We start from the raw sequence: 18,572 nt of genomic DNA, 5'->3' as shown, positions 1-18,572 counted from the left end.
TTTCTACTCTAGGGGCATTTTTGTCTTTTTACTTGTACCATAGGGTTTCCCTTTTTTCTATTTAAAGCTGGTAGTCATTGTGTATTCTGTGTATCAGTCTTCTAATAAGAATCCTTTTATCCCGTGGTTTTTTCTCCCTTATTAGTGTTTTCCATGTAAAATCTTTGTGTGCTATTTTTCTTTCTCTACTCTGGTTTTCATCATGGTATTAGAGCATGAAGACAAACCCTGGCCACCATTGAGGAAAACCCAATAGGAGAATCCCAAGCCAATAGCCCAGATATAACCAGTGCATCTAAAACGCCATTGACAGATATTTTCAATCTGTTCTTCCCTATCTTCAGCGTGACAATCAGCCGATCTGATCCAACCAGCCGATTGATCTCTATCAACTGATTATAGCTGACCAACCGGTAGGCCTACCACCCATTTTGTTCGAAGTCCGAACGACCAGCCAAACCGACAACAGTTTGGCGATCAGATCCAGCTGCCGAAGTCCAATTCGACAGTCGCGGTTGGTGCAGCCCAAACTTCGCAACCCAGCCGCAACCAATCCTCGATCGAGCGTATGTCGATTCAACCGTAGACCTGTTCGATTTTCCTTCCTCAACCGCAGAGCAGTCATTTTTAGTCGAGCCTCAAATCGACGAAAATATGTTTGGGTTTTCTCAACCGCAGTTAAACAGGGGTGCCACGATCGATGGGATCAGTCGCGGTGTGTTTTACCAATCGATTCAGCCGAAAATGGATCAGATCAGTGGCTGTTGGGATTCTATACTTCAGTTGGATGTGAGCAATAGGTTGAGGCAGTCTTTGCCGGTCTTGGGTGAGTTTGGAGGGGGAAAATCATCATCTTACCATCGGGACCAAGGGAGTATAATCCAAGATCAGTTTACTCAGTTGCAGCTGCAGATTAAACAACAGAATGAGATGTTCCAGCAGCAGATACCATTGGGGAAGCCCTGGAATCGACATCCAATGTCCAACCAAATCTAAACCAAAATCAATCGATCTACCCTAGAAATTCGGTAACTTTGTTACTTACTTACTCTTCAAATTTATTTTCTGGAGCTATAGGCAACTCTTCTAGCTTTATTGTAAGAGAAAAGTTGAATGACGATAATTATTTCTCTTGGTCCCAATCCATTAAAATGACCCTTGAGGGTCGTCAAAAATTTAGATATCTGATAGGTGAAATACCAAAACCAAGGCCAGGTGACCCCTAAGAACGAATTTGGAAAGGAGGGGATTCTTTGTTGAGGTCAATTCTGGTAGGAAGTATGGAACCACAGGTTGGAAAACAATTATTATATGCAGCCACAGCTCGAGATATTTAGGATGCAGTCCAAAAACTCTGTTCCAAAAGACAGAATGCTTCTCGATTATATATCTTATGTAAGCAAGTCCATGAGTGTAAACAAGGGACAATGGATGTTACAGCTTACTTAACTGTCTCACCTATGGCAAGAGATGGATTTGTGCCGTGAAATGATTTGGAACTGTTCATGTGGAGGAGTTTTAAATTATTAGTCTGAGGAAACTGACTGCGCGTATGACTTTCTTGTCGGACTAAATTCTAATTTTGATGCTGTACGAAGTCATATATTGGGGACCAGGCCTATACCATCCTTAATGGAGGTCTGTTATGAAGTTCGCTTGGAGGAAGATGGGTCGAGGGCCATGAACAATACACTTGTGATACCAACAGATTCCGTTGCTTTCAAAACTTCAGGCCCTGCCCATGATAAACAGAACAGTAAGCCGCCCTCAGTATGTGAACATTGCAAGAAACCTTGGCACACGAAAGATCAGTGCTGGAAGTAGGCTGTCTGTCGAATGGTAAGAAACGACAGTTAAGCCGGACACTAGTAGGTGAATCAGTAACCGGAGATACACAGCCTCAGAATCAGGAGAACAGTCAGAGCACTTCTACTACAGTTGGAGTAAGTGCAATCGCCTAATCATGTACTTTTCACTCATTTGGCTTTGTGAGTATAACTTATAATAAACCATGGATATTAGATGCAGGGGCTACAGACCATTTGACTGGTTCCTCCGATCATTTTCTCTCTTATCAACCTAGTGCTGGAAATGAAAGGATCAGGATTGCTGATGGGTCTTTTACCCCCCTTGTTGGAAAAAGACGGGTGTCGCCCTTCGAGGGCTTAATTCTCCAAGATGTGTTGCATGTGCCAAAAGTTTCTTACAATCTTTTATCCATTAGTAAATTTACGAAGGATTGGAAATGTTATGTTATCTCCTCACCTGATGCTGTTGTTCTTCAAGATCTGAACTCGGGGATGACGATTGGCACTGTTTGGCATGACAGGATGCTCTATTTCCTCATTGAAGAAGCCTCATTTAGGATATGTGATAGGGCTAGTTTGTTTTCATCTCATTTTTCTGTTTCTGAAACTAACTATATGTTATGGTACTATCACTTTGGTCATCCTAATTTTCAGTGTATGAATTATTTGTTTCCTCATCTCTTTTATAATGTTAATATTTCTAAGTTAAATGTGATGTGTGTGTCCAAGCCAAACAACCCTGTGTATCTTTGAAGTCTCAGCCTTATAAACTTTCTAAACCATTCACCTTGTTCCATAGCGATGTTTGGGGCTCATCACCTGTTACTACCATAACTAGAAAGCGATGGTTTGTAACCTTCATTGACAATCATTCTAGGCTAACTTGGGTTTTCCTTCTGACAAACAAATCCGATGTTACATCGGTCTTTCAACAATTCTACTATTCTATCGAAACCCTGTTCAATGCCAAAATCGCTATTCTCTGGAGTGATAATGGTCGGGAATACCTTAATAATTCCTTAAGAGAGTTCCTAATTTGAAAAGAAATAGTCCATAAGAGTTCCTATGCGTACACCCCTCAACAAAATGGAGTGGCCGAACGAAAAAATCGTCACCTAGTCGAGGTTGCTCGATTCCTCATGTTGTCAACTTCCCTTCTTTCCTATTTATGGGGAGATGTTGTCTTGACAGCAACCCATCTAATAAATCGAATGCGGTCCCAGATTTTAAAGTTTCAAACCCCCCTAGATTCCTTCAAAGAGTCCTATCTAAATAACCGATTTATCTCTGATGTACCCCTCCAAGTCTTTGGCTATGTTGTATTTGTCCATACTCATGGCCCTAACCGAACCAAGTTCACTCCTCGGGCTTAGAAATGTGTCTTTGTGGGGTATCCACTTCATCAGCGTGGGTACAGGTGTTATCATCCCTCTTTTAGAAAATACTTTGTCTCCATGGATGTGACATTCTTCGAAGATCATCCATTCTTTCCCAGTGGTTCTCTTCAGAGGGAAAATACTTAAGAAGAAACCAATTGGGTCCGAGTCTATCAGTTTTGCCTGAACCCATCTTTGACATCAATACTAGTGAATCCATCATACCAACCAAACAAGTCCTCTGGATCACATACTATAGGAGGAATCTCAGGAAGGAAATGACGTCGCCTGTTATTTCTCCAGCTCTAGTCTATGAGTCAGAACGGAGATCAGTTTCAGGTATTAATATCCCTATCCCTGATGATGGTGGTAAATATGATAAAATTATTGCTTGTGTTGAGAATGATGAAAGCAAAAACAGGGAGGACAATGACAACAAGGATGTAATCGAGGCAGACAATGATGATTGTGAAACATCTGTCCTAGCAGAGAATATTATGGAACCTGAAAACACTGTTGAAAGTGGAAAAATGACAGAACATGAGACGTATGAGCAGGAGGGTGAGTGCAGTATGAAGTCCGAGAAGAGCAAAGAACGAGATGCATCCTTGGACCTTCCAATTGCCTTAAGGAAAGGTACCAGATCGTGTACAAAATATCCACTACAGAGTTACTTGTCCTATGGCAACCTATCTCCTGAGTTCAAGGCTCTCACTACGAACCTAGACACAGTGGTGATACCAAACAGTATATATAGAGCATTGGAAATTCCTGAGTGGAAAGCCACAGTCATAAAAGAAATGGGGGCTCTTGAGAAAAATCATACGTGGGACCAAGTCAATCTTCCAAATGGTCACAAAGCAGTCAGATGTAAATGGGTGTTCACAGTAAAGTATAGGCCCGATGGAATAGTTGATAGATATAAGGCCAGATTGCTTGCCAGAGGTTTTACGCAGACCTTCGGGGTTGATTATTCTTAAACTTTTTCACTAGTAGCAAAGATGAATACAGTTCGGGTTCTGATTTTGGTTGCAGTTAATAAAGACTGGCCCCTTCACTAATTTGATGTGAAGAACGCCTTTCTCAACGGAGAGGTTGAGGAAGAAGTCTACATGAGTCCTCCCCCAGGATTCGAGAAACAGTTTAACCACTGAGTTTGTAGACTAAGGAAGTTCTTGTATGAGTTAAAACAATCCCCAAAGGCCTGGTTTGGCAGGTTTACTACGTTTGTAAAGTCACAAGGGTATAGTCAGGGACATTCAGACCATATTCTCTTCACTAAGAGGTCAGTATCCGGGAAGATTGTAGTTTTGATTGTCTATGTTGATGACATTGTTATTTCAGGTGGTGATGCCTCAGAAATTGCTCGATTAAAGGTAAAGATGGCTGAGGAATTTGAAATCAAGGACCTTGGAAAACTAAGGTTCTTCCTTGGAATGGAGGTAGCTCGATCGAGATAAGGGATTTCAGTTTTCTAGAGAAAATATACACTTGACTTGCTTAAGGAGACTGGTATGACAGGCTACAAACCAGTTGATACTTCTATAGAAGCAAATGCAAAGTTAAGTGATGTGAGTGAAGTGTTCCACTTAACAAAGAGAGATATCAGTGGCTTGTTGGAAAATTAATATATCTCTCTCATACTAGACCCGACATCTCATATGCAGTGAGTATGGTAAATCAGTTTATGCAGTCTCCGCACAAAGAACATATGAGGGCAATGGAGCGTATCTTGAGATATCTGAAAACTTCTCCAGGGAAAGACTTGATGTTCAGAAAAACTGAAAGATGATGCATCGAGGCATACAAATGCAGATTGGGTAGACTCTGTGATAGAAAAAAAGTCGACATCAGGGTATTGTACCTTTGTATGGGGTAACCTTGTCACATGAAGGAGTAAAAAACAAGGGGTTGCTGCCAGAAGTAGTGCTGAAGCTGAGTACAGGGCTATGAGTCTGGGAATCTGTGAAGAAATTTGGCTTGAAAAGGTTTTAAGAGACCTTGACCAAGATTATACTGGCCTAATAAAACTCTATTGCGATAATAAAGCCGTAATAAGCATAGCAAATAACGCAGTTCAACATGATAGAATAAAGCATGTGGAAATTGATCAACATTTCATCAAGGAGAGACTTGACAGTGGCAACATTTGTGTTTCTTATGTATCTTCCAACCAACAGATTGCAGATGTTCTAACAAAGGGGCTTCCCAGACAGTTGTTTGACTCATATGTGAGCAAGTTGGGTTTTATCGATATCTACACCCCAACTTGAGGGGGAGTGTTGAAATTAGGGTTTTCTATTCTAGGGGCATTTTTGTCTTTTTACTTGTACCCTAGGGTTTCCCTTTTCTCTATTTAAAGCTGATAGTCACTGTATATTCTGTGTATCAGTCTTCTAATAAGAATCCTTTTATCCCGTGGTTTTTTCTCCCTGATTAGAGTTTTCCACGTAAAATTTTTGTATACTATTTTTCTTTCTCTACTCTATTTTTCATCAGATAATAATGTCTAACTCGATTTTATAACAACTTATAAAAATTAGACATACTTGTACATCCACAACATGCATCGACATTCAAATTTTAAGATAACAGTTATATTAAATAGCAGAAGCCCTAAACATGCATTCAAGACATTATAACAAACTATAATATATATATATATATATATATATATATATATATATATATATAATATATGCTTCATATATTTTATATAAATGGTATACAATATGCACAAACATATTTATATTTAAATACAACATACATCACATGCATGTATGGTTCAACTTTGGCATGCAAGCATAAAACTAATTTATAACATTAAGGAACTACATGTTGGATTTTCGAAATATAAATGGGTATACAATATGCACAATCATATTTATATTTAAATACAACATACATCACATGCATAATTATTAAAATAATACCGATATGGTTCAACTTTGGCATCCTAAGCAAGCATAAAACTAATTTATAACAAATTAGAATCAAAAGGAACTACATGTTGGTGTAGAAATGCTCGAAACAGACCCAAACCATTCGAACTGGACCTCCAAAGCATCAAAATGGGTTGAACCGGTCCAAAAAAAGGTCAAACCAGATTAGATGAGAGTTGATCCGATTGAACCGAAAAAACCCTGTGCGAACCGGCTCGAGCGTGCGCCTTGGATCTGGGCAGCCATGAAGAACAATGTTGCAACACTCAAGGGCAGTGTTGCAACGTTATCTGGACAGAAGCTATTCTGCAGAATTTTCTCTCGACCTTGCTTGCTTCAATCTCCAAATTACAACTTAATTCGGATTCTGATGACCCCAAATAAATTACAGACTCTAGAGAACACATAAGCTCATCAATCAAGAGCCAATTATAAATTTAACTTAGAAATCAAAGAGAAATCTAATGCCAAAGCTGATAAACCATCCATATCAGCCCAAAACATGCAACTTCAGAAATTCACCTACCAAAACTCAAATTAACACTAACTGAGTGCTTAAATCATGCTCTGATGCCAATTGTTAGAATTAAATACATGCAACGGAAGCAAACAAAATCAATAAGCACTCTAATTACATTTAATTTGAGTTTTACAGCATGCATTTTCATAAAATCACGAGTGGGTTTCATGTTACATACCTCTTGATGAATTCTTCAAATTCCAAGTTGTTCTTCACTCAAATTCAGCTCCAAATAAGTCTGTGAACCACCAAAAGGTCTTCTATACTATTCTCATCCCTGAATTTCAGTGGTGGAACTCAGATTTGAGTGAATTTGGTAAGTGTTTTGTGGGTTTGAAGAAAGAAGAAGATGAAGTGCAGAAAATTGTTTTTCCAGCTCAATCCTCTATTCTTCAGTCAAATTGATCAAATTTTTATCATCCTCAACATGCAGGTTTCTGGGATATGTGTGTTGGTTTAGAAGGAAACACCTCATACTATAAGAAAAGTGGGGTGTTTCCATTAAATCCACCATTTTCCAATTTTTCTGATTCTGATTTTTCTTTAATTAATTCAGAATTAATTTAGAAACAAAATCTTAATTTCAATTACTGAAATTGAAATAAAAAGTGGAAAATTAATTTTATTTTTAATTAATTAAACATAATTAATTAATTAATTAATTTAATATCAAATATCAAATATCAAATTAATCACACATCTAATTAACAACATGATTCTTATTTAGATAATTAATATTTAAACATTATAAACTCTCCAATTTCATTTATTTCAACAAATTAAATGTTATAATATAATTAAACAAATCCTAATTTCATTTTGAATTTATTCAAACTCAAAACCCTAATTTCAATTTGAAATTCAATTTGAACACTTCAAAATGATATCATACCAAATTCACTCAATTTAATGATTTAAGATGTTCATGTTTTACGAGCTAGTAGAGGGACCTTATGGACCTACAGATTATGAGCTTCAACGATTAAGATTAATTGGCTAAACTCTTTAGACCGAATTAATAAGTATTCGTTAACTATCGAGTCACACCACTATTGCTCGATAGTTGCATTCTTCTCACTGTAGATATATTTATGTTCACAGGATATAACCATAACTAGTAAGTCGACCCTTCACAGGTTATTCATAATACCGACTGGGTCAATGTGTTGTTTTACCCTCGATATTATGTCTTGTTCCTTAAATTCCAACCGATTCTTTAATGAACAATTGATTTATGATCCAATTACTAAACCAGATCTTGTTGGATGAAAATCGGTGGGATGGGGTTGCGCACGCAATCATGCGTTGTGCATGGTTAAGCTATGCGTTTACGCTTATGCGTCTGAGATCATGCGTTGGAATGAAAATGCATTAATCTAGTATGCAATGACCAGCGTTCCTATCACAAGTTTTCTTACGCTCACGTCAAGTATAACGCGAACGCAAGTTTCTCGGATAATCCGAGGTCGAACACAGGGACTTGTCACTCAATAATGCTTGTGGAACAATGCGTTTGAGGCGATGAATAAAAATAAAAAGAAGAAGTTTAATGGATTTACACACTACTCCTACTCCGAACTAAACAAATTGAGCAATAGAAGACTTGCGATGAGAATAGGTAGATACACAACAACCATTAAGGCATAGTAATGTTTATTATCTTAAATCGCCCGAGTAATCCCAGCTCGTCACACTAACGCATCACACACCTCTCGGTGGTCAGCCACATGACTATATCTCTATGGTACATGATTGCGTCGAGCATAAGATTGGGCCTATCTCTAGGAACAATGCATACTTTGTTTTAGTGCGTTCCATCTCTTACCTTCTCAGGCAGTTAGACGCGGGTATTTAACTTATAGACAAGAAATGCAACAACCCATAGACAAGCAATGCTACAGCCTTTCACCAAGAAAAGAGGATTAACTCACTATACTCGCACAATGCACACCTCTCGGTGGGTTGCTACATGTGTCCTATCTTTAGGCTACACGATTAAGTATGCGATTTTCTTTGATAAATAAACGACGAAGGTAAATGATGATAAAGATAAAGATGATGAAGAAGATGGCATTGAAGGAATCGAAGGATGCATTGATTACAAAATGTCTTAATATCTTAAGCTAAAATGTAGTACAATATAGAGGTTAGAAGAGAAATGAAGAACTCTGCGTCAAGGCTGCCGGTGGTGCCATGGGTGAATGGTGGAGATGTCTCTCTCAAGCTCTATCTCCGGCGAAGGCTCCGGTCGTCACTTGGTCTGGTTTGTAGAGGTGAAGAATTCTCACTGAAAATCTTGCTCAAGCTCTCATCTGTGATCGCAAACCTCTGCCTTGAGGTAGGAGTTCGGATGTCTTGAAATGAAGGTCCAAAGAGCTATTTATAGAGTTTAAATGCCGACAGCTATCATGATTGCGTTATGGCTCACTGCTGCTTTTGTCGCTATATGGGCATTGTCACATCGTCTTATCTTGTTGATACTCCGAAGGTATGCGTCCGAGCTTGATTCAGCTGAAGACTCAACGTGTTCTACCCATCTTGCGATCTTCTATTATGGCTATCACTCCGTGACCACAATCTCCAAATGATTACCGCATTTACTTGATCACTATAACTTCCATGTAATGGACGCATACGATCACCGCATGCATTTGTTTATGCAGAAGCTCGGCTTTCAGCGTATGCATTTGTCTTTGCGGTCGCCTGGCTTCAGTGCACGTGTTTGATTGTGATTGCTTATTTTCAACGTATGCGTTTGATTCATGTGATAGCTACAAAATAGACACTTTGGCACAGAGTAACGCATAATATTGGGATCAGTGAGGATTTAGATGCTAATCGACGTAAAAACTTAATTTTTCACAAATTCTAAGTATTATCACTGCGTTTTCTACCTGTTAACCCTTATAATTCTAAATAAAAGGCTTATAATAACTGGCATTTCTGCCAGTTATCACACCCCCAAACTTAGAATCATGCTTGTCCTCAAGCATGCGTTATACTCAAGAAATTCTTACCTCATCTTCCAGCGTTCCTTTGTGATGACTAGCCTCTCAGAATTAACTCGTACCTCTAACCATGGTCGCAATGCTCTCCTCTACTTTGGCTGCTTCTTCAAAGAGATATTTTCTAAGTTGAAATTTGGCAAGCCTTTGCTCAAAAACTTTTTATTCATTCTCCGCAACTTTACGTTCAACTCTTGAGACTGCATTCGCTCAAAATAATTCAAGATTATGTGATTACTTATTCGAATGCGGCGTTGAACCTGGTTACACTATTTGTTTTGGCTTACCCCCACGTGTGTCATGCGGGCATCTAACTTCGGTTGCGTTCCATATTCAACTCAACTCATGTCTTGCTTAATTTGACTTGCGCCCGATAGAGGAGTTGTGCTTATGCGTTGATCCTGGCGACTTACTTTCGTTTTGGCTTATCCCCATGAGTGTCATGCGGATATCTAACTACGGGTAAGTGCCTTTCACAACTTAACTCTTATCAACATGGGTTTCCCTATTGCGTTGACAGTGGAGTTGTTATTTTCATTTTTTTCTTGAATGAAATGACCGCAATGTAGTGAACGCAATTCTCCGAGACTGCTTCTACCTCCAAACTTAGAGGATGGCAGCGTTTTCACCGTAAAATAAAAACAAACTCAACAGGAATGCGGTAACAAACGTTTGAACAAAGGTTTGCGCGCAATAAAACTTAGACTTTCAAAATTTGAAGAAGCTATTAAAAGTAAGGAAAGACTGGCATTGCTTAGTTAGTAGATGCGGTGAATTATTTGTACCATTATAGATGCATCGCAAAGAACCGCAATCAGACAAGGAGAATTTCAAAAGGATAATGCATAAAAGATAACAAGAACAAAACCTTAAGTAGAATAACGCATGCGACAATGCGTTGGAATTCATGCGATTGAAGCCATGCGTTGAAGGATGTGGATGATTCTTCCGTTGTAATTGTGCACCGAGGAGAGTTATTATCGCACCTACAAGGAGCAAATGCACCACAACCAAGGAAGCAGCAGCATATCTAAAATAATAATAAAAATAAACTAAACTAAGAAAGCAAGGTAAAGATAGAGTAGAAGACGTCCCTGGAGAAATTGAAGTGTCGTCACTACAAGGAGTCTCTCATGCAGGAGATGGTTCTCAACTACTTAGGTCAAGGAGTTCGCCCTGACCATTGGAGCTTCTAGCAATTGTTGGACGCATGATGGTTGACATGCACCTAAGACTGCTTCCAGCTCATGCGACAGATAGCCTTTCTATCTTGGGGTCAATATTTGACTTTCAATGCATCGCCTATACTTCAAATATTGTTTGCAGCTTGGTCGCACAATCTACAATATGCCTAAGATTGAAAGGGTGCCTGCGAAAATACAAAACTTCACAAAACATTAGCTGCCAAGTCCCCGGCAACGGCGAAAAAAACTTGTTGGATGAAAATCGGTGGGATAGGGTTGTGCACACAATCATGCGTTGTGCATGGTTAAGCTATGCGTTTACGCCCATGTGTCTGAGGTCATGCGTCGGAATGAAAATGCATTAATCTAGTATGCAATGGCCACACGTTCCTATCACAAGTTTTCTTACGCTCACGCCAAGTATAACGCGAACGCAAGTTTCTCGGGTGATCCGAGGTCGAACACAGAGACTTATCACTTAATAATGCTTGTGGAGAAATGCGTTTGAGGTGATGAATAAAAATAAAAAGAATAAGTTTAATGGATTTACACACTATTCCTACTTCTAACTAAACAGATTGAGCAATAAAAGACTTGCGATGAGAATAGGTAGATACATAACAACCATTAAGACATAGTAATGTTTATTATCTTAAATCGCCCAAGTAATCCTAGCTTGTCACACTACGCATCACACACCTCTCGGTGGTCAGCTGCATGACTATATCTCTATAGTACGTGGTCGCTTTGAACAGAAGATTGAGCCTATCTCTAGGAACAATGCATACTTTGCTTTAGTGCGTTCTATCTCTTATCTTTTCAGGCAGTTAGACGCGACTATTTAACTTATAGACAAGCAATGCAACAACCCATAGACAAGTATTGTTACAGCCTTTCACCAAAAAAAGAGGATTAACTCACTATACTCACACAATGCACACCTCTCGGTGGATTGCTACATGCATTCTATCTCTAGGCTACACGATTAAGTATACGATTGCCTTTGATAAATAAACGACGAAGGTAAATGATGATAAAGATAAAGATGATGAAGAAGATGGCATTGGAGGAATCAAAGGATGCATTGATTACAAAATGTCTTAATATCTTAAGCTAGAATGTAATACAATATAGAGGTTAGAAGAGAAATGAATGACTCTACATCAAGACTGTCGGTGGTGCCATGGATGAATGGTGGAGATGTCTCTTTCAAGCTCTATCTCCAACGAAGGCTCCGGTCATCACTTGGTCTGATTTGTGGAGGTGAAGAATTCTCACTGAAAATCTTGCTCAAGCTCTCATCTGTGATCGGAAACCTTTGCCTTGAGGCAGAAGTTCAGATGTCTTGAAATGAAGGTCCAAAGGGCTATTTATAGAGTTTAAACGCCGATAGCTATCATGATTACATTATGGCTCACTATTGCTTTTGTCGTGGTATGGGCATTGTCACATCGTCTTATCTTGTTGATACTCCGAAGATATGCGTCCGAGCTTGATTCAGCTGAAGTCTCAACGCGTTCTACCCATCTTGCGATCTTCTATTATGGCTATCACTCCGTGGCCGCAATCTCCAAGTGATTACCGCATTTACTTGATCACTGCAACTTCCATGCGATGGACGCATGTGATCACCACATGCATTCGTTTATGCAGAAGCTCGACTTTCAGCGTATGCGTTTGTCTTTGTGGTCGCCTGGCTTCAGCGCATGCGTTTGATTGCGATTGCTTATTTCCAACGCATGCTTTTGATTCCAGCGATAGCTACAAAAATAGACATTTTGGCATGGAGTAACGCATAATATTGGGGTCAGTGAGGATTTAGGTGCTAATCGACGCAAAAACTCATTTTTTCACAAATTCTAAGTATTATCATCGCGTTTTCTACTTGTTAGCCCTCATAATTCTAAATAAAAGGTTTATAATAACTGGCATTTCTGCCAGTTATCATATCCTTCTCGAGCCAGTGAGAGGGTAGGACCCCTTGTTCAAGACCTAGATTCAGTACTTAAGAGAACAACCTTTCTCCTATCCCTAAATTGGGTAGGCGTGAATTCTGTCTTGCACCTATGTTCCCAGCTATCTATCCGGTCTTACCCCTAAAATGAGAAGCTGAGCCAACCCTCACCTATGCAAATTTAAGGATAATCCCGAATAGACAAGAGTTCATAGTTAACTCAGGATTAAGATCGAGTTACCTAGACCATATAAGCGAAATAGTCAGTCTTAAACAGTAAACAATGTTAAAAAGTAAGAGTGACTTATTTCTTGGTCCGATCTTATGCAAACTCATTAGGATGCCCTTACTCCTTATGTCAATACATGAACGAATCTGGATCACTTTGTTTGTAGTATCTTTACAACAACTTGTAACTGCTACAGAGTAGGCCGCATCCAATAGTGTTACCAGAATAAGGTACTCAACCTTAATCATGTACTATAGACCCGTTTGGCTATTTACTTGAACTTGATCCATCTTTATATCTCTACATAAAGTTCAAGTATTCATGTAATAGCCATGGATCTTAGTTTATTGGATTTAGACTCTATGAATGTAATTAATAGATTCAATACCTTTATTGAAGAAATGTTGAATAACATCTTTTATTGATAATATAATATGTTTAATTTTATAAATGGCGAGTTTTAGGACATAAAATCGAACATCCACAATACAACAACTAGCTTCCGAATCTGTCGACGACTAACAATTGGTGGGTGTGTCCAAATTTACATCTTTTATAAATATAATATAGTCTCAAATAAAGTGGAGTGGAATAAAAAAAAGTAACAAAAATATTTACGTGAGGTTGCACCAATCTTGAACATTTTCTTGGTATTATAGAAATACTGTACTCTCTTTGTTCATACAAGTAGGAAAAATAATTTTGTATATTACTGTAATATTAAAAAAAATTTCATCATATCTTAATACAATTCACTCAATTTTTAAGTCATAATTTTACCAATCTTTTTCTTTTTAAAAATATTTTCATTTTTTTTTGTATGGTAGACTTAGGCTGCACAAAAATAATTCAAGATACAAGTATTATTGCTAAAATAATAATTCATAGTTGGATTAATTTTTTCAAAGTGGGTTGAAGAATTGCACATCACTTTCTCAAAGGGAAAAAAAATGATATACATCATTTTCTCCCATCAAAATTGACTCTTCTTGCGTGTAGGGGACCAAAAGATAAGAAGAAACATAGAAAATTCAAAACATTTTCTAGTACACGGTTTTTGTCTACCATGAAGATTGAGAGAAAAAAACCTTTTAGTCCGATATAAATTTTTTGTGTAAAGGAAAGGGAAGCATGAGATTAGATGCAATCTAGGTTATACTTAATTATTCCTATTTTTTTGAAATCCTTTATCATAAAAATATAAGAATGTATATTAACGTTATAGTATACCCACTCAAACTTCCTGATCTGAAAAAAATTATTATTGAAGAACTTATTGGGTGAGAGTGAGACCAGTCTATACAATTTGGTTGAGAGTTTTTATTTATATCATATATATGAGAAGGAAGTAGCTTAAATTTATATTCGATGAGTTTCTTTTAATGAAATACTTCATTAAAGAGGATAAGACAATACAGAGGAACAATGTTCTTTCTGAGCTAGAGGCATGAGCCAAAAAGGAACAAATTTGGACCACCAAGCCTAGCAAATGAAGTTAGGAATGAGCTAAATTGTTACAGCCACAAGGAATATGACTAATAAAAAAAGATGTGAGAAGCTAAAGAAAAGCATGAATTTTATCACACTAGACCCCAATTTTACTTCGGTAAGAGGAGCCATTAGGAGCCCGTTTAAGCTAACCAAAAGTTATATTGACAAATTCGACCATCGTATAAGTTTGAATTTATATCCGATAGTTGTTAGGTGAGGAATGAAGATTTTTAATTCCACATACTTCTTTTGTTAGGTTAGCTAAGGATACATCAATATTATATAGACATACGATGATGTTGTTCTAAATCTCCAAAAGCAATACATCGGTTTTCTATTTAAAAATCTATAGTAATTTATTTATTTAGATGAATTTGATAGCTTAATTAATTGAACTATACACAAAATAACAAAATCTATTGATTATTTAAAAGGATTGATTTTTATTTTGAAGATGGAGGATTATAAAGTTTGAAAGATCAAACCATCCATGGTAATAAATGCGTACTAAAAACAAAAAAAATGGATACATTGTAGCTTCCTAGGTTAGAGAAACTGAGAGTTAAAAAAGGAAAGAGAAAGGAAGAAGAAGTTTGCAAAATCTTTGCTTGTTCCCCAAATTACACATTTGACCATTTTCTACTTCTTGAAGCTCTCATGTGCACTTATAAATACACCATTTCTTCATTTTCATTTCTTTCCATCTCAAAATCAAATCCAAAACAAAACCCACTTCTCAAATTTCTCTCTTTTGATTTTATTAAATTAAACAAACCCAAAACGGAGTAAGAAGAATGCCTTCTTCACTGTCAGCCTCAATTCTGTTGGGTTGCTTCCTTCCTTCTCAATCTCCAAAGGTCTCCCGTGGAGAAGAAAATTCAAACCAAAAAATCAAACCAAAGAAGCCAAAATCTGAATCATCAAAGTCCTCTAGAGCTCCAATAATCGTCTCTTATTTCCCTGTTTCTTCAAATTTCTCTCGCTTGTGATTTTCCATTATCAACTCTGTTCTGAAATGGATTATTCTGCTGAATCAGAGGCTGAAGAAGATGAAGTTTTTCCTTGTGTTGATGATTTGGGTCTTTGATTTTGTGGTATTCATCGAGTTTAGTAAATAGGTGTTTGTAGAACAAGTGTTTGTTCTAGCTCTATTTTGACCTAATTAATTTTCAACTTTTTTTTTGTGGGTGGGAGAGGTGAGGTGTATACTTTGTTGATTGATTTGTTTATTTATTGCAAATTTTATTATATACTAGTTCTAGAATACATGTTGCACGTGATTTGTAATGTTTAAAATAAATATATGTGAACTTATAAACAAATTTAAAAGTTGACTTATAAAGAATTTATCAATTGAATTAGGTAGAATCATATTATTATTATATTTGTTTTTTTTTTTTTACAAAATACAAATAAGATAAGCAAATTAACTTTAAAAAAAAAACTGAAATTATTCTATTTTGAATTATTTGCATAATTATGTGTCATTTAAATGGTTTTGATGCTTATTATTTTAAATATTTAATTTTGTTTTTACGTATCTTTGTTTATAAATAATTGTATTATTTTTAAGATCGACTCTTGCTTATTAAATAAAAATATAATTAGTTTTAAAATAACACATTAATAATTAAAATATCCAACCAAAGAAATAAAAAAAAAAAAAATCAAAGAAACTAACCATGAAAAAAATCTAAAGAAGCAAAAAGATTGAAACAAATTATAAACCCAGGTTAAAATGATGGTCCTCCTTGATAAAGCAAAAAGTTTATCTTCCTTCTAAAGTAAAAAGTTTATCTTCCTTCAACATGTCTATCATCATTTTACACTATTGTTTTCATGTAACACAAAAAAAATCGAACCAATAAAAAGAAAAATACGTTTTTCTTATTAATCACCAAACCAGATATAAAAGAACAGAACAAAGGCATATGTCAAAATAATTTACAATTCAGTAATTAAATAATTCGCATTCCTATGTGTCCTTTGATGTCAATGCTACTCTCCATGATTCACTATAAAAAAAATTATAAAAAAGTGTTGGTAAATACATATAAATTATCAAATTTCAGAACATTTATTTCTTTAGAAAGAAAATGTTGAAAATTTAGAAACTTATTATGGATAAAGAGGCATTCTATCTATCATTTTCTTTAATTTTTTATGGAGTGTGTTAAAATGTATTTGTTTTCTAACACAATTGGTTACAAATGTTATTTTATATGTAGCTTTAGGGGTATAAAATAATATTTAAAGTATTCGGATATAATGATATTTATTAAAATAATCTAACATTTTTCATTATATACTTCTTGAGTTGCTTCAATGTGTTAACTTTCAAGCACTACAAACTTCTAAAATCATCCTATATTTTTTTTTCTGACAAACTTTTAGTAGAGGTGTTTCAAATATTGGTTTGATTTTATATGTTAAAATTATGGATAAAAAAATTGAAAATTTTGTGGTTAATGATATTTTTACCAACCATTTTGATATTGTGCTAGGAAAACATAGACTTCATCCAAAAATTTTAAAAGTAAAACCTCAAATACTTTTTTTCTCCACAAATCTCATTATTATAATTTTAACATTTATATCATTATTTAAAACATTTCATTAAAAAAAATTCTCTCAAAATATTTATTTTGTTGTATATGATTTAGAAAAAAGCTAATGATTATTATTTTTAATGTAATTTCTAAATCTCAAGTAGCATACACTTTTTTAATAAGGTAAAACTGTTAAAAATAAATACAGTTAAATTGTTATTTTACTTCTTAACTTGAGAAAAGTTAAGAAGTACTCACCAACATATCTTGTATTAAATAAAATTGTAAATTTATGATATCAAGAAAAATATAAGAAAAATTAATATAATAATTGAATTAACAAAAGGATTCTGGGAGAAAGATGAAATTGGTTGTGCTTTTTAAAATTAAGAAATTCAATCAATTTTACTTCTCACTATTGTTCTCCTTTCTCCCAACATTTTTCGCCCTCCCTTTATTTTGTTTTAATTTCTAAATCTATTAAATCCATTACCCTTACTTAAAAAATCAAATTGGATAGAGATAGAAAATGTACATACTTGACTTCTCCCGTTCTTCTTTATCCTACGCTTTTCCATCTGAAGTGATTTTTTTTTTTTTAAAAAAAAGTCAATAAAAGTTTTAGAAAATAATAAATTAATTAAATAGACCAAATAAGTATGTATCTCTAATTTTAATAAAGTAATATATAGAAAGAAAAAAAACAATAAGCTCCTTAATTGAATCCAACACTAAAAGTAAACACTTATATCTTTCGTGAGATCGATAATACATCGAGGAGAAACCTGCAAAACTTATGAAAGAACTTCATAAAATTATATATTAAAATATTTAGGAAAAAACTTTATTTTGTTGGAGTTGTGGATTGCCCCTCAAATCAAATTTGTGGCAAGTGAGATAGATAAATAATCCTCTCAATCAAATACCTTCACTTAAAAAAAATATCCAAAAAAAAAAAAAAAAAAACAAACATCGTTAATTAACCACATGAATTATTTTCATTCATGACCAATTTTAGGAATCATTCATTTTGAGTTTAACCATCTAAATTTATTGACAAAAGAAAAAATATCAATAAAGAAAACGAACTTCTCTTCTGTTTTTAAACAGTAACAAAAGAAAAAAACTAATGGTTTAATAAAAAAAATTATTGGGTGACATGATGTGCTTGGTAAAAAAACACCAATGCTGGCAAAGATTACTACTCTGACAATCACCACCACACCACAAACATGTTTCTTTTAGAAGATTGTTGATCTAGCATTGAGAGATATTTTGAAGACGATCTAAATTTCTTCTACTCTTTCAAGCAATTTTCTATTCATTTATAACCAAATTTAGAAACCATTCATTTTAAGTTTAATCATCTAAATTTATTGGCAAAAGAAGAAAATATCAATTAACGAAAAAGAACTTTTATTTTTTTGTTAGACAATAACAGAAGAAAATTAACAAAAAATTGTTGGGAGGCATGATGTGCCTCATGAAAAAGGCGCATGCTCACCACACCACAC

At 35.5% G+C, this 18,572-nt stretch overlaps 2 protein-coding genes across 2 annotated transcripts; both read left to right on the top strand.

Moving 5' to 3' along the window:
* The first annotated feature begins 744 nt into the window (after nucleotides 1-744).
* On the top strand, nucleotides 745-5,457 carry LOC150033639 (uncharacterized). The gene is made up of 9 exons (XM_090316998.1): nucleotides 745-980; nucleotides 1,293-1,395; nucleotides 1,531-1,770; nucleotides 1,854-1,917; nucleotides 2,023-2,431; nucleotides 2,608-2,731; nucleotides 3,304-4,129; nucleotides 4,529-4,607; nucleotides 5,079-5,457. The coding sequence occupies exons 1-9, from the start codon at nucleotides 745-747 to the stop codon at nucleotides 5,455-5,457; spliced, it is 2,460 nt and encodes an 819-aa protein (XP_090173124.1).
* Nucleotides 5,458-15,199: 9,742 nt separating this feature from the next.
* On the top strand, nucleotides 15,200-15,851 carry LOC120086791 (uncharacterized). Its single transcript, XM_039043585.2, has one exon. It carries the CDS (start codon nucleotides 15,304-15,306, stop codon nucleotides 15,496-15,498), a length of 195 nt encoding a protein of 64 aa, XP_038899513.2. The 5' UTR covers nucleotides 15,200-15,303; the 3' UTR covers nucleotides 15,499-15,851.
* Nucleotides 15,852-18,572: the final 2,721 nt, after the last annotated feature.

This window comes from Benincasa hispida, chromosome 9, assembly GCF_027475165.1.
Source record: "Benincasa hispida cultivar pf3 chromosome 9, pf3_genome.v1.1, whole genome shotgun sequence".
Lineage (NCBI taxonomy): Eukaryota > Viridiplantae > Streptophyta > Magnoliopsida > Cucurbitales > Cucurbitaceae > Benincasa > Benincasa hispida.
This window is presented reverse-complemented; position numbering and strand designations above follow the sequence as displayed.

Coding starts and splice junctions, on each gene's coding strand:
- LOC150033639 (XM_090316998.1), top strand. CDS start 745: ATGGATCAGATCAGTGGCTGTTGGGATTCTATACTTCAGTTGGATGTG. Junction 2,432..2,607: donor GAAACTAACTATATGTTATG/GTACTATCACTT, acceptor CTTGTTCCATAG/CGATGTTTGGGGCTCATCAC. Junction 4,608..5,078: donor AAGGACCTTGGAAAACTAAG/GTTCTTCCTTGG, acceptor TGTCACATGAAG/GAGTAAAAAACAAGGGGTTG.
- LOC120086791 (XM_039043585.2), top strand. CDS start 15,304: ATGCCTTCTTCACTGTCAGCCTCAATTCTGTTGGGTTGCTTCCTTCCT.